This window comes from Carcharhinus amblyrhynchos, chromosome 31 (genome assembly GCF_965287045.1).
Source record: "Carcharhinus amblyrhynchos chromosome 31, sCarAmb.v2.hapA, whole genome shotgun sequence".
Taxonomy (NCBI): Eukaryota; Metazoa; Chordata; class Chondrichthyes; order Carcharhiniformes; family Carcharhinidae; genus Carcharhinus; species Carcharhinus amblyrhynchos.
In genome coordinates, this window is record NC_137354.1 from 12,542,802 (window position 1) to 12,557,976 (window position 15,175).

Below are 15,175 nucleotides of genomic sequence, written 5' to 3' on the forward strand. Positions count from 1 at the left end.
AATTCTTCTTGGTAGTTGGGCCCTTTTTTACTCACTACCCGTGACTGGATCCTGACAGCTTCCACATTTTGCTGAGCATGGTGCTCTGTGATGTCCATCCACTAGATGTCCTCAGAGACCTTCTCATTCCTCCTCTTCTGGTCTCCAACAGCGCGCGGGTATCTCAGGTCCTCCTTGATGCTGATTTTTCCAAAAAACATCACCTTTTCAATACAAATGGCAGTATAAACATGTTTTTGCAAGGATTCCATATAGCAGTTTGTGTGTCGAGTTAGTGGACACGTCCTTCGTGTGTAGAATTACATGCATCTCATCAACAACTAACATTTCCCAACATGTCATTGTCTGAAAGTGCTATTACTGTTTGTGTTTTATTTCCACAATGAATGCAATGTATTTATTACAGCATGGATTTGTTTGAGACACAAGCTATACTGTTAATGTTTATGAATGCTTCAATCTTAATAACCCTTATTGAATTTTTGTTGTTACTTTATTTATTATCGCCAAGGTTGAAGCCTGTTATTTTTTACCAGCATGCTGTTATTTTGATAGTTCTGCATGGACTCAAAAATAGTTCCTCAAGTCTTCCTTTTTTTAAAAAAAAAAATGGGCACCCGCAAGTCGTCTACACAATTCCCCCGTTGATTGGGGAGAATAATTTGGCTGAAGTATTTGGTTTCATTTCAAGAAACAAGATCAAAAAACGGTTCATCTCCCTCTAGATTCCATTCCTTTTAAAGACTTGTCAGACTCAATTAATGTCACGCTGAAAAGATTGGCATCATTCAAAGGAAGACAAGAGGCCGATGCTGCCCAGCATCACCAGCATTTATGAGGCTTTGATGCTACTTTCTTCATTGAAATACCAGTGCTAACCGACTAGTCTTGTTGCGTGCATTGAACAGGCTTAGTGCTGCATGATATGATCATTCTTTTCTCAGCTAGCGGATAACCTAAAAAAAAACTGCTGAAAATTAATGTTTTGCAACTAACCGCTGAAAAGATTGCAGAGAAATGGGGATGCTACTGAAGATGCCTCTCATTCATCACCCTCCAGTGCCTTTTTTTCCTCGATCATAGCGTGACCCTTGCTTGGCCAGTAATTTTGATATAAATGGCCTTAGGTCAGTGCTTGACTCAGTCGAGAGCTTTAAATATGTCCTTCACGTGGCATAATGGCTTGTTCATCCAAGGCTGATTTTGTTTTACTTGATATGAGTAACTTAAATTATTCCTCATTACCAGTACATTAGGTTTATTATCAAATAATATGGTTTTATATTATTTATATTACAAATTTCATTGAACAAGTGAATCAATTAGCACAATAACCATTTCGGCATCATGTGTGCTTGAAAGAATTGGACCTGTATTTTATGTGCCACCTTAATTTTGACATGCTCATTAGCACAGTAGTAATTATGAGGAAAATGCTAATTATACCAAATTCTTGCCAGCACATGCTTGTGCAAAAACAAGGGAGAGTGGCGAAAAGAACAATCATTAAAATACAATTCTGTTTCTGTCAATTGCCTGCTTTGGCTAAATTGTTTTAAAAGGGATATGATGTGCAGGTCTGCAATTGAAATTTTCAGCAACTTCTTGTGTTCCTGTGGAATAGTATCCCGTGCGGCATGAACTTGAAATATCTAAGAATGTGAATTGTATATTCAAAGTTACCTTCTGAGCTCTTTCTTTTGAACTTTTTAAAGATGATTTTCTTGTCGCTACTTTCATGAAATAGTCTTAGCTCTTCTTCTTGTCAAGCCTGCTTATGTTACTAAGGCCTGTATTAGATCCCTTGTTAATTCCTTTCCAACTGCCAGACTGAGTAACCTTGCCATTAACCTGCTCCTCTTCCTCTCCTTCCATCGAAAACATGATTATAGCCAAGATGTCCATCTACAAGAGAATGAAACTCGCATGTTGTTTTGATTGCGGACGCTGTGAGCGTGACTGCACTTGCATGTCAGACAGTGTACATAGTAACTTGGACACCCTTGAGAGAACCTTCCCACTTTCTTCTGTCTCTGTTAATGATTGCTCCACCAGTTTACGTGCCTGTAAGTTTAACATCATGCTGTTCCATGTCCGTCCTATGTGGGGTCGTCCCTTCTGTGTTGTATTCTGTGGTCCAGTAAGTTGTATTTTAGTTGCCACTGCTGCTGCGTTCATTGAGCTTCCTAGTGACAAAGTTGGCTATGTGTGCTTTGCTAGAACTTGGGTCTGTGGATTAGCATGGGGGACCCACAGTACCGCTTTGATGTGGATGTTCTTGGTACGGTGTGGTATTGAAGTTATTCCATGTCGTTAAATGTCATTCTGGATAAACAATGGAGAAGTGACTTCATTAAAGTTAAAGTACACGACTAAAATGGGAGATGGGTTGGGGGGAAATATCCTCTTGAATTAAGCTGATTTATTTCTAATTATTGCTGTGTTTTAATTTTATAAATGTTCTTTCATTATCTCTTTCTGTCAAAAGTACTCAATGCCCATGGTTATGTGAGCCCAGAGCATTGCCAATACGTCCTGGTATGACAAACTTGAACATCCCATTCTTATGTGCTTGGTGCCAAGAGCTGCAACATTCAATATCATTCCAGTTTCTTATTGGTGGGACAACCAATAGTGAAACTTAACCCCCAGATTAGTGACATGTTGGTAAATATGGAACTAATTCCAACATATAGTATTATCATTACTCTGGAATTAAACCACTAAACTCCATGACTGTCTAAACATCAGAAATGTTGTAAGGATCATTTGGGAATGGTGGTGGATGTTAAAACCCTTTAAAGCGATTGACAAACACTGACACTGTAGCTGGTATTTTGCGAACTCGCTCGGGCGAGGCTTGTAAAATCCCGCCCTGGGCCCAACAGAGAGTTCCGTTTTACGAGCTTCGCCTGCCCCGATCCTGAGGCAGTAAAATTCTGGCCTGTGTGTCCATAAATTAGCAATGAGTGGGCCAAATGAATGTAAAATGATCTGTAAAATTGGTATTTGGATGCCAGGCTAGGGATCCTGCAGTTTTCAGACCAGCATTGGATCCCCTAGCCTAGAAGTTTAATTAGTTTTACACTACTTTGGCAAATATGCAAAAATTGGGAATTGAAATATTTGAGCCTGCTCTGCTGCTGGATAGCAGGGCCCCTTTGAGAAGCAGTAATTCTGTCAGCTTATTTCACAACATACTATTCTGTTTACACCGGGAGGTAACATTTAGATTGAATGACCAGCCTGACACCATAGTGTTTTACTTGGGGCAAAAAAGTTGCCAGAGATCTTAATCTAGCTGTTCATAAAAGACAGACTGCAAAGGCATTGAGTTGCGCCCAACTTTTAAACTGTTATTGACAGTTAACCTCACTTGGAGCTGGAGTAAGCCATCTCTGAAACATGCAGAGCAGCTTCCAAATGTAGTCTGAATAGAACATAAGTTATACCTGTATTTTTTTTGCATTGATGCTGGGAAACAATGCAAAGATGTGCAGAATAACTTGCTGTCAGTTGCCAAAACTTAATTTATATAAGTGATGTGAGATCAACTTGTATCACTTTTTTCCTTTTGACCTTATATTGGTTTCGCCATAATGGAAACTGGTGGCCATTAAGTTGAAAACATATTTAGGCCTCTTAGGTTTTAGCATTTTTAATCTTAGACTGTTCACAAATATTAAAATTTAGCCAAAGCTTGGAAACCGCTGAATAGAGCTCTGCACCAATGTGTGCAGCATTTACTGAAGGATGATGAGGGAGTTGGCAGTATATTTCAGGTCAGCAAACTCTGCATCACTAAGAACATAGAAATCCCCCAAGCCCATTCCTCAAAACATCTGCTGATTTCAGCTTGCATTTATATAGCACCGTAAATACAAAACAATGTCCCATGATGATTCACTGCAGCATGAGGAAAACTGAGAAGATGATATCGGGAAGGGAGACCGAAAGCATCATCAAAGAGGTGTTTTTTTAACAGAGGACTTTAATTTAGGCAAGAGGGACATGGAAGAGCAGAGGGGTATAAAGTGGGAATGCCAGAGAGTGGAAGCCAGTTGGCTGAAACAACAGCCTTGGAGCACAGGGGGAGAGGGCGAGATGCACAGGAAACTGGACTGGGAGGAATGCATGGTTTGGAAGGGAATTGAGGAGATTTCATCATTCATGACTAGTGAGATCCTTGGTGGATTGAATTTTAAATTTTAGCATATAGGAGTTGGGATAATAAGGGAGGAGAAGAGTGGTGAAGAAGTAGGGATTGTTGTGGGTGAGAAACTGGGCAGCAGAGTTATTGATGAGCTGAAAGTTTGAAGGATGGCAAGCTGGCTGGCAAAGATGATATTAAAGGTATCAAAGTGGGAGGTGATTAAGTCTTGAATAAGCCCTTCACTGGATGATGGGATGTCAGATATCAGTCTCAAATTGCATCACTCTATGCAAGCACCAGTCTCAAACGATGATGCAAGCACAAATCAGCACTTTAAGTAGTTACCAACCTCAAATTTTGCCCCTTTAAGCAGAAGCCATTCACTTGAAACGCTCAACCTTAAACCCCAATTCTCTAAACAGGTACTGTTTCTAACTGTGGACCTAGTACACTTAGATCTTTATAATCTGTTGAAGATTAATATCTAAGATGAAAACTGCTATGTCATTTTTATTTTGACATTAGTTGTAAACTTTACTACTTTGCAATTCCATTTTAGTTGATTGTACAGTGCAGCTTGTTTTGGTTTACACCTATTCATTGATGAACTGCAAACTTTTCCTGCTTTCATGGGAATAATTCCAGTTCTTGAAGACTGTAAATCCAGTAGGCACGCACGCAATAAAAGCAGCCTGGTTCAGAGCCTGCTTACAAATAGTTCGTGAAATCAAGGGGGAAAGAAAGGACACTGAGTGGTGAGATTCAGATTTTCATTAAATTAATATGAGCAGATGTGAAATGTTGACTATTTGACAATTAGAAATGGCAGCAGTGGGGGATGGAATCAAAGAGAGGTCAAATGTACAGATCACATTTCCTTTCTTACATTCTTCAGCTGCTCTGACAATCAGCTTGAATTAGTGTCAGTTCAGCTATGATGCTTTTTGCCCTTTGTCTTTCGCTGTGGTACTAGATTGCTTCCCTAGATACTCATTAAAACCCATTATATCATTACTTGGCTTGGTTTCAGTATGGACCCCAGTAATGTTAGCACACTCCATGGTTTTGTCAGATAATTTTCTTTCATTACAACACAATTTTGATATTTCAGTAAGATCACATAGCTGGTCCCACAAATTGGCAAACGCAATAATTACTTTGGACGTTTCCTGGCCCATCCTCAATGTACATGCTGCATTTCAAAGGCAAGTGAGAGAGCGTCCTCGTATTGAAGTTTAGATCCTCAACACGTTGGATTGTGCTTGTAGCTGTAAGCTTTTTCTGCAAAGGAAGTCAGAATGCCAGGTGAACAAAAAAATTGCTTGGGGTCTGTGCTTGTGTTGTACTATTTCATATTAATATATCAAACACGTGGGGAAGAGACACAATTTAAGCAAACAATTTAGAAAGCTTGAGATGTACTAATGACATTTTTGCCTTTCCTTTTCCCTGAACGCTCAGCAGTCAAGTGTTCCCCAAGCAAAGCTGTATTTTAGCTTGCAGCAATTGGTATCCGTTTCAAGAGGGGCTTCTTCCATGTATTTACAGCAAACACAGCCACACATCTTGGTGACATTTAAAGAAACGCTTGCATGTTTACACTGCAGTCCTGGTCCAGAGGACCTGGGCGTTTTGCAAACACAATTGTTGACAATGTGTAGAGGCAGCTGGGAGCTGATATTCACACAACTAGAAAGGGAACAGAGTGGCAGTTGGCATGGATGAAAGTAAAACATGAAAACTGAAATACAAAAACAAAAGCTGCACCCAATTTCTTAAACTGTGGCACACGTTTCTCTGCGACCCACTTAAATATAGACCAAAGTTCAGTTGGTCAAAATCCTGTTAGGTGTCATTTCCAACAGCTGCTAATGTGAGTGGGAACAGTCAGCACAAGTCTGAAACACCTTTCCCTGTTTCATGCTTACACACAACTGTTCCACTCATCAGATCACAGATTCTAAACCTATTGTTGGAATTAGGAGTCTGAGCAAAAATAAAGTATCACATAGAGATACAATACAGAAACAGGCCCTTTGGCCCCACTTGTCCATGCCGACCAACTTTCCTAAACTGAACTAGTCTTATTTGCCTGCATTTGGCCCATATCCAACTAAACCTTTCCCATCCATATACCTGCCCAAATGACTTTTAAATATTGTAATTGTCCCCACTTCTACCACCCCCTCTGGGAGCTCATTCCATACACACACCACCCTCTGTATGAAAAAAGGTGCCCCCCAGGTTCCTTTTAAATCTTTGCTCCTTGGACCTTAAACCTATGCTCTCTAGCTTTGGATCCCCTACTCTGGGGAAAAGACCTTGGTTATTCACCTTATTTATGCCCCTCACGATTTTATTAGCCTCTAAGGTCACCCCTCATCCTCCTACACTCCAGAGAAAAAAGTTCCAGCCTATTCAGCCTCTCCTTATAATTCCAGTCTCAGTAACATACTTGTAAATCTTTTTTGCGCACTTCCCAGTTTGTGTCTTGAGGTTTAATCCTTCCTTTGCATCCAATTCACATTTGTTCCTCAAGTATCCACAATGCCCAGCTCTGCACCTTCACTGTAGCAACAGCCCCCAAACTTATCACCATCCCAAACGTCGACTCCCCCACTGCCTGACTCCTTTGCAGAATCCAATAGTCCTTCACACTACAACAATTGGTTTTTAAAATTTTAAGATCCATACCTTTGCTTTCAGATCCCTTCTGTGGCCACACCCTCTTCCCTACCCCTGTCACCTTCCACCTGGATGAACTGAGATTCAAGGTTCCTTGTTTCACACAGGCTTCACTCTCCCATCTTATGCTATTTATCCTGCACACAAAGGGTAGAGCGAGTCTGCCACACTCTTCTCAAAGGCTGCTGAGCATAGGTCAATGTGAAAGTTTCAAAACTGGTACTGATGTGTTTTTGTTAAGCAAGGGGTTTAAGGGAAATAGGACCGTGAAGGTTAGCTGGAGTTAAATGGAGATCAGCCATGATTTAATTGACAGAACAGGCTGGAGAGGCTGAATGGCCTACTGCTATTTTGACATTTCCCATATTTCTATCACCCACTGTTCTTTCAGTCAATTCTTCCTCTTTTCAGAATCTCCACCCAAACCCCTCATCCTTGCCAAGTCTGCAACTTGCGACCATAACCTTTCAAATGCCTCCAGAAAGCCATCTTTTGCACTGAGTGCCCACCCTTCTCAGTTTTTCATTATTATTCACTTCAATTCTAATTTTTTTCTGCCGTGAAATACACTGATGTGGAACGTTTTATGTTGGGAATGCAAGTTGCCGTAGAGGAATACTCCTGTGTTCACACGATCTCTTATCTACCTGCTTTGGATTGGACATCAACTGTGTTAGTAACTTTTGGAGATAACTAGTCTTGTTGCCCACCCTTTTCCTCACTTTCTTCAATCTTTTTATTCTTCAGGCGAAGTACAAAATAAAGACAAGGTGCACCTTTTGTGAAAGCTTGAGAATTAATTAGTCCAGGCTGCTCTTTTACTCTTGACTACACAATGTTAGAATCTGTCATCAAGGAGGAAATAGCGAGGCATCTTGAGGGGAATTGCTTGATAGAGCAGACGCAGCACGGTTTCGTTAAGGGGAAGTCGTGTCTGACAAATTTACTGGAGTTCTATGAGGATGTGTCTAGGGCGGTGGATAGAGGAGAGCCGGTGGATGTGGTCTTTCTTGATTTTCAGAAGGTGTTTGACAAGGTACCTCACAAGAGGTTATTGCAGAAGGTCAGGGGGCATGGAGTTGGGGTAGGGTGTTAGCGTGGATAGAGGATTGGTTGTCAAATAGGAGGCAGAGAGTGGGGGTTAATGGGTGCTATTTGGATTGGCGGTTGGTGACTAGTGGAGTGCCCCAGGGGTCGGTGCTGGGGCCTCAGCTATTTACCATTTATATAGGTTATCTGGAGGAGGGAACCAAGTGTATGGTGTCGAAATTTGCTGATGACACCAAGATTGGTGGAACGGCAAATTGCGCGGAGGGTGTGGAGAGTCTGCAGAAGGATCTAGATAGGCTGGGCGAATGGGCCAGGAACTGGCAAATGGAATTTAATGTTGGCAAGTGCGAGGTGGTCCACTTTGGTAGGAATAATGGTAGGAAGGACTATTACTTACGTGGCGAAAAACTGCAGCAGGCGACGGTGCAGAGGGACCTCGGGGTCCTTGTGCACGAGTCGCAAAAACCCAGCCTGCAGGTGCAGCAGGTGGTCAGGAAGGCAAATGGGATGCTGGCCTTCATAGCGAGGGGGATTGAATATAAAAGTAGGGAGGTCTTGCTGCAGCTGTATAGGGCATTGGTGAGGCCGCAGCTGGAGTACTGTGTGCAGTTTTGGTCGCCGCACTTACGCAAGGATATTTTGGCCTTGGAGGGAGTGCAGAGGAGGTTTACTAGGCTGATTCCGCAGTTGAGGGGGTTGAGCTATGAGGAGAGGCTGAATAACCTAGGCTTGTACTCGTTAGAGTTTAGAAGAATGAGGGGAGATCTCATTGAGACATATAAGATGATGAATGGGATGGGGTGGAGAGACTCTTCCCACTCAGAAAGGACAGTAGGACTAGGGGGCACAGCCTCAAGATAAAGGGGGGGCGGTTTAGAATGGAGTTGAGGAGGAACCTCTTCACTCAAAGGGTGGTGAATCTCTGGAATTCTCTGCCCGTTGAAGTGGTGGAGGCTGCCTCGCTAAATATTTTTAAGACACGGGTTGATGGGTTTTTGATAAGCGAGGGGATTAAGGGTTATGGAGAGAGGGCGGGCATGTGGAACTGAGCCACGACAGATCAGCCATGATCTTATTGAATGGCGGGGCAGGCTCGAAGGGCTAGATGGCCTACTCCTGCTCCTATTTCTTATGTTCTTAGAAGCATAGCTGCCCACCTCTGCCACACACATCTTTTGTGTTGAGACAGTATGCAAAAAGGGGCAGAAAAATCATTCCAAACCTCTAAATTAAAAAGAAATGGCAGCTATACATCAGAACTTACCTAGTTTAATGTCTAGACTGGAGAACAATAATACCAACAAATATTAGCACAGAACGGAGACAAGCAAGGCTTCTCACAGGGGGTGGTGAATTTTTGGAACTCGCTGTCCCATAGCATGGTGGAGTCTGAATCATTAAATGGTTTCAAGAAGGAAATAGATATATTTCTGATTTTTAGAGTATAGATTAAATGGATATGGGAGATAGGGAGGTATATTTGCGACCACTGAGAAATCAGCCATGATCTGATTGAATGGCAGAGCAGGCTGGAAGGGCTAAAATTGCCTACTTCTGCTCCTAATTCCTATATTCCTATGTTGAGGCTGAAATTTTTGCCAATGGTGGGAGCATTGGTTGGATTTTCTTGGGGAAACTTGCTAAGGGAAGTACATGGGATTTTCAAATTAATTGATAAGGAGACAGGTTCCTGTCCATTCAGCATGGGGAAATGCCTCACAATGGTGGAGCCACTCAGCTGTAGTAGAATGTAGGTAACTGGGTGCACACTTCAATAAGAAGGTGCACTTTGAGCTGTGTTGAAAATTTTCATTAAAAAACAAAAAGAAAAACAACCAGGTCACCACAGTGGGAAGCGGGGGTTGGTTGGTGGAGGAGGGTGGTGATGTGTCCCTCAAGGTGGTCTTTGGCTGTGCTCCACTTAGTCAGGCAAGGTGGTCTGTAGGCCTGCTAGAATCAAAGGCACACCTGGCGACAGCCTCCAGGCAGATGATCTACCGTGTTGGGAAATAACTGGAAAATCCCAGTCAGCCTCCTAAACTTACCTTAACTATGCTCTTAATGGACTGACTTGCCTGCCTCATGGGGTGAACTGTTTGCCCAAGCTTCAAACTCCTCCCCTGGGCTCCAAACTCCTCTCTTGCAAAATGCCCGGTTCCAAGAAGATATCTTGCAGCTGTCATATCTGCAACGCCAGCATTTGTAGTCCTCTACCCCCCACTGTGGGGAAGAGAGAGATTTTTGTTGGGTAAAGGTTTGGGGTAAATGGAGCAAAGGTGGGAGAATGGAGTTGAGTTATAAATCATTCATGGTCTCATTGAATGGTAGATCAAGCTTGAGGGGCTGAATGGCCTAATTCTGTTCCTTGCACTCCTATCTTGTAACCAGCTGACCTGGACGCTGCCTGGTGGTTGGTTATGAGCAACTCTGGGAGTGGACTGGGAGCAAATTGACCATGCATTCTTTTTGCCAATGCTGACTCTTTTCACAGCAAGAGCAGAATAAGCATGTTTATTTAATAATGGGCAATTTTAAGAACAGTAAAACCATGGCCAATTAAGAAAATCAATTTCCAAAATCAGATTATGAATAAATAGTTGCTGACAAGGGCTCTTGAAGTGGAAAACAATATCTAATCCTATCTACGGGTTGCCAAGTGGATTGATAAGCTGCAATCAACTTTCTGATGGGATCATAGTGAGGAAATTTATATCTAATTTCAAGTAAAATAAAATTGCTGAAAACATAATCAGAGAAAAATGGGCTACTAACCGCGAAGACACATTAATGAGTTTCCAATAATGCACTCCTGTTGTGTACAAATCTTGTTTCAAGTATAGAACTGGAGTGTACAACTCCTATTACATATGAATACTGATTTAGGTCCAGAGTTGCAGTGTACTATTTCCAGTTAATTGTATACAAGACACTGCCCAACGACATTGTACAGTGTACAACCACAGCTGGTATGTGTATGTCTCATTCACTGCCTTTTCATGAGTACTTTTACCCAGTTACCATTTCCATTTATTTATTTATTAGTGTCACAAGTAGGCTCACAGTAACCCTGCAATGGAATTACTGTTTAAATCCCCTTGTCGCCACACTCTGGCGCCTGTTCGGGTACACTGTGGGAGAATTTAGCACGGCCAGTGCACCAAACTAGCGTGTCTTTGCTGATGTTATTCAAAAATCTTGTTCCAAGTTGGTGATTAAAGAGCACCATTCCTATCCACTCCTATTAAATTAAAACCTTGGTCAAAGTACAGTCCTGAGCCAAGCAGAGCAATACTTGGCAGATCAGTTGTTTCTTTATTGGGACTGGATTATGTGTAGCTGGAGTGAGCGAGCCTTGATGTTAGATTAACTGCCAAAGTGTTATTTTAATCTTATTCAATCTGACTTTTATTCCATTTTTGTTAGCATTTGAAGAACTGAAAAGCACAAATGTTACATGGAGATTAAATAATATGACATTTTTATAAACTTCTACTTACATGTGCCATCACCCCAGCAGCACTGATTAAAATCACACATGAAGTAATTCTGTTATGGTTCCCCAGTTTACCTAGTGAATCACTGAGCTATGTGGATAAAGTAGGTCTCACTCTGTGCACGTTTTGGGGTGCAGTGGGTGGTGCACCTACCTTTGAGTCAAAAGGACTGGCTTCAAGTCTCATCCCAGGACTTGATGACTTTGGAAGGTGTGTTTGTGGTGTGGCCCAAGCAGGTTGATTATCTACATGTAGATCCTTCCAATACTTCTGTGGCAGGTGGTAAGAGCAACCAGAACCATTTGATAGCTGCAGTGCACCAACCTCCCATGTTAAACAACTCCACATGCAAGCTCTTGCTATGGGCTAGGTGATGAGCATCCTCCTCACATTGCAGGGCTACTAGGTGAGAGAGACCATGCTCTGGTCCCTATTTTATTTCAGAATTTAAAACCAAAAGTGTTGAAATTACTTGAGCCCAGACAGGTCAGTAAATATGATACTACAAGTGCTTTACTAATTCTCAGTGCCCCTTGGTTAGGGAGAACAAAAAACGCCAAGATCCCAAGCCACGGTCAACAGCTATCAATCCACTTTTCTTTTCACACTGGGATGTGGATGTCACTGGCTATGTTTGCTTGTCCCTGTATGCCCTGAGATAATGGTACTGGGATGCCCCCTATTTTGATATGACTGAATTGATTGCTAGATCACTTTGGAGGGACAGTTCAGGGTCAAGCACATAATGTGGGGACCCAGTCAAATGTAGGCCACACGAGAAAGGACAGCTGGATTCTTTCACTTGAGATATGTCAATTAAAGGAGCCTATTACCAATTCTAGGGTTTCCCTGGTTAACTTGTCCAAATTGGTGTGGAGTATGCACCAAGTATGGGCCCCTCAGTGTTTTCAGTTACACTATGGTCCTTGGCCACTGGGGGCCTCGAATGTAAAGGCAAATTTATGTTTTTAAGCTTGCCTCGAATTTGAGATGGGAAGAACAGGAGTATTTTTGGCCCCACTTTCCTTCAGAACGTACCCACAGGACCTTGCTGTCCAAATTGGACAATTTTGGGAATTCTCTGACTGATGAGCTACAATACAATGCCTAATTGGTATCTGGAGTTCACTGAAAGGTCCGGTGCTCCATTTTCAGAGATCCAAAATTCACATTTGTTCATGCCACAAAACCATTTCCTCCCCCACTTCCCTCAGGCCATTCATCACAGGAAATGTACATTATGTCACCCATTTCTTGCACGATGTTATATTTAGTATCATAAACATTACCCATACAAGGCTTGGTTCTTCTGTTAAAAATGTTTTCACTTTTTGGTACAAGATGGGGGATGGTATTGAGTCTTTATGACAGCACTAAGGATGTGGCGCACAGCTCCTTGCACAGTCTTATTGAATCTGGCTACAAAGTGGCAAAACCTAAATAAGGCTATTCAATGAATTCTTATTCACCCTTCCAAAAATAATCTTCAATTGCCTACCTCAGCATCCAACTGTTCCTTAAATGAGCTTTGGCTCCACTGCTTGACCTGGAAGTCCATTCCAAATGTTCGTCATTCCTAAGTTTGATTTTTCTTAGCTTGAATAGGTTTTCTCATTCCTTACCATCATGGTATAATTTGAAACAGTTTTTAAAAATCTCTCTTTATAGCTAAGTTGCCAGCAAGGAAGGATCTATCCTATGGTTCTTTTCTACAATATTTCCAGGACCTTGGACTTCCTGCTTATGTCCTGAATGATCAAAACTCTCATTGAGATTCAAAGAGCATGCAATTGTCCACTGTTGTATCCACACACTAATCTCTGACACTAGATGTGGAGATGCCGGTGTTGGACTGGGGTGGACACAATAAGAAGTCTCGCAACACCAGGTTATAGTCCAACAGGTTTATTTGGAATCACAAGCCTTCGGAGCACTGCTCCTTCCTCGGGCGAGTCACTCACCTGAGGAAGAAGCAGTGCTCTGAAAGCTCATGACTCCAAATAAACATATTGGACTTTAACCTGGTGTTGCGAGACTTCTTACTGCTCCTGCAGTAGATGCAAGGACCAATAGTTGTCCAAATTATTGTCCATTTTTGTAGTTGTGGCCCTGTGCCCAATGAGAACTTAGTTGATACTGTCAAAAATAATTCTACAAAAGCTTTACAAATTATAAGAAGGGGAGCCTTTTATCCTTTTATCTTCATTGGACTTGATCCTATCGTGTGGCTGGAAGGGCTGTGGGCTATTAAATTGCTCCAACTGGTTCACAATTTTCACGGTTCCACAGTAATTTTTTAATCACACTGATATTTAAATGACTTGGTTGAATGGTACTGTTGCTTTAGCTGTACAACATTAACAAATCATTCCCTCAGAGGAATATGGATTAGTTTAGTAGTAGATTAAAATCATAATTGACTCACATTTCATTATTTTATACCAGATTGGAAATGAAGGGAGGCTATTGGAAAATGGATGAGCAGGAGAATAGTCACACAGCAGTCTTTCTATCTTTTAGCTGCACAGTAATTCCTGTTGGAATGATTGATGCAAATGCTTTTGCATTAGTACAAGCTAAAGGTGCATTCATCAACACAATTATGCCATTGAACTCTGAATAAGTTAAACTGTAGAAATGTTATTGGTCCATGGAGAGCAACTCATTATTCTGTCAAGCATGGAAAATATTTGGCAGGTGGCAGAATATATCATATTGCAGAGGTACAAACATACCAACATGTTCGCACATATCAACAGGGTACAGCAGTGGTAATAGTGTTAGCTACAGAAACCTCATTACATCCCCTGATCATCTCTTATTAAACCTGTACAGGGGCACCATAAAGTGCTGACTAGTCACAGATGTGGCTCCAGCAACACTGTTTTATCAACATGATTTCAGTAGAAGACACCTTGCACACACCACTTACATAATACAGGTGAATCTACAATGTATGTTTACTTAACAAACACTGATCTAGAGCAATCAAGGAAGCAAAGCAGTCAAGCTATTTTAGCAATAATCCCATGAAAAGGTTAGCCTTCACATGCATACACAGTACAAATGTGAACATTAAAGTCATATGCTCACTTATCTTTTTCTTACTAAGTCTGGGGTAGAAATGGGATCTACAGAAAACCTTATAGGATTTGGGATGAACAAGTGCTGGAACAGCTCTGCTTGTTGCTGGACTTTATTCCATATACAATGATCCCAAAACTCAGCTTCAAACTATTGTTTTCCGTATGCAAGTAGTTTGATTAAGTTTGTCTGCTTCTGTTTCCACGTCAAAGCATCAGGACATAAAATTATGGTTCAAGCTTGTGGGGACAAGTTTGGAAGAAATGGCAAAATTGTTCTTAAAAAAGTCAGAAATGCTAGGAAAACTCAGCAAGCTACACAGCATCCGTGGAGAGAGAAAGAGTTAATGGCCTGAATTTTCACTCTTGGGTCGGGGGCTCAGAGTTGAAAGAATTCCAGGCTTCATAACCACCACGTGGGAGAAAGTGCCCCAGAAGTTTGGGTTTTATTTCAGGGTGCTGGGTTTCTATGGGAGTCAGACCTACTCCCCTCAGAAACAGTTCTGAGATAGCATGTGAGCTTCTGGATTCAGGGGTGAGCTGGACAAAAGGCAGGCCTCAGCGACCTGGTACTCGGTCCCAGCTGCAAAACCCAATAAAACAAGTAACAGTCCTCTAGTCCTCAACCCACTCCCTGTACTTCCATGATCCCTCCATGCCAACTCATGCCCTCCTTGCCAACCTGTGCCCCTCCACCAACCTCCCATGGC

The 15,175-nt window shown here is 41.9% G+C and overlaps 1 protein-coding gene across 11 annotated transcripts in view; it reads left to right on the forward strand.

Moving 5' to 3' along the window:
• The window catches only part of kcnma1a (potassium large conductance calcium-activated channel, subfamily M, alpha member 1a), a 754,381-nt gene that overhangs the window by 629,660 nt on the left and 109,546 nt on the right, over window positions 1-15,175 (forward strand). For 7 of the 11 annotated variants that reach the window (XM_080215698.1, XM_080215701.1, XM_080215700.1 and 4 more), the window contains one exon: window positions 1,893-2,066. The exons of the other annotated variants lie outside the window; for them this stretch is intronic. In XM_080215698.1, coding sequence (XP_080071824.1) covers window positions 1,893-2,066 — 174 coding nt within the window. The remainder of the gene's footprint in view (window positions 1-1,892; window positions 2,067-15,175) is intronic. 11 annotated transcript variants of the gene reach the window in all.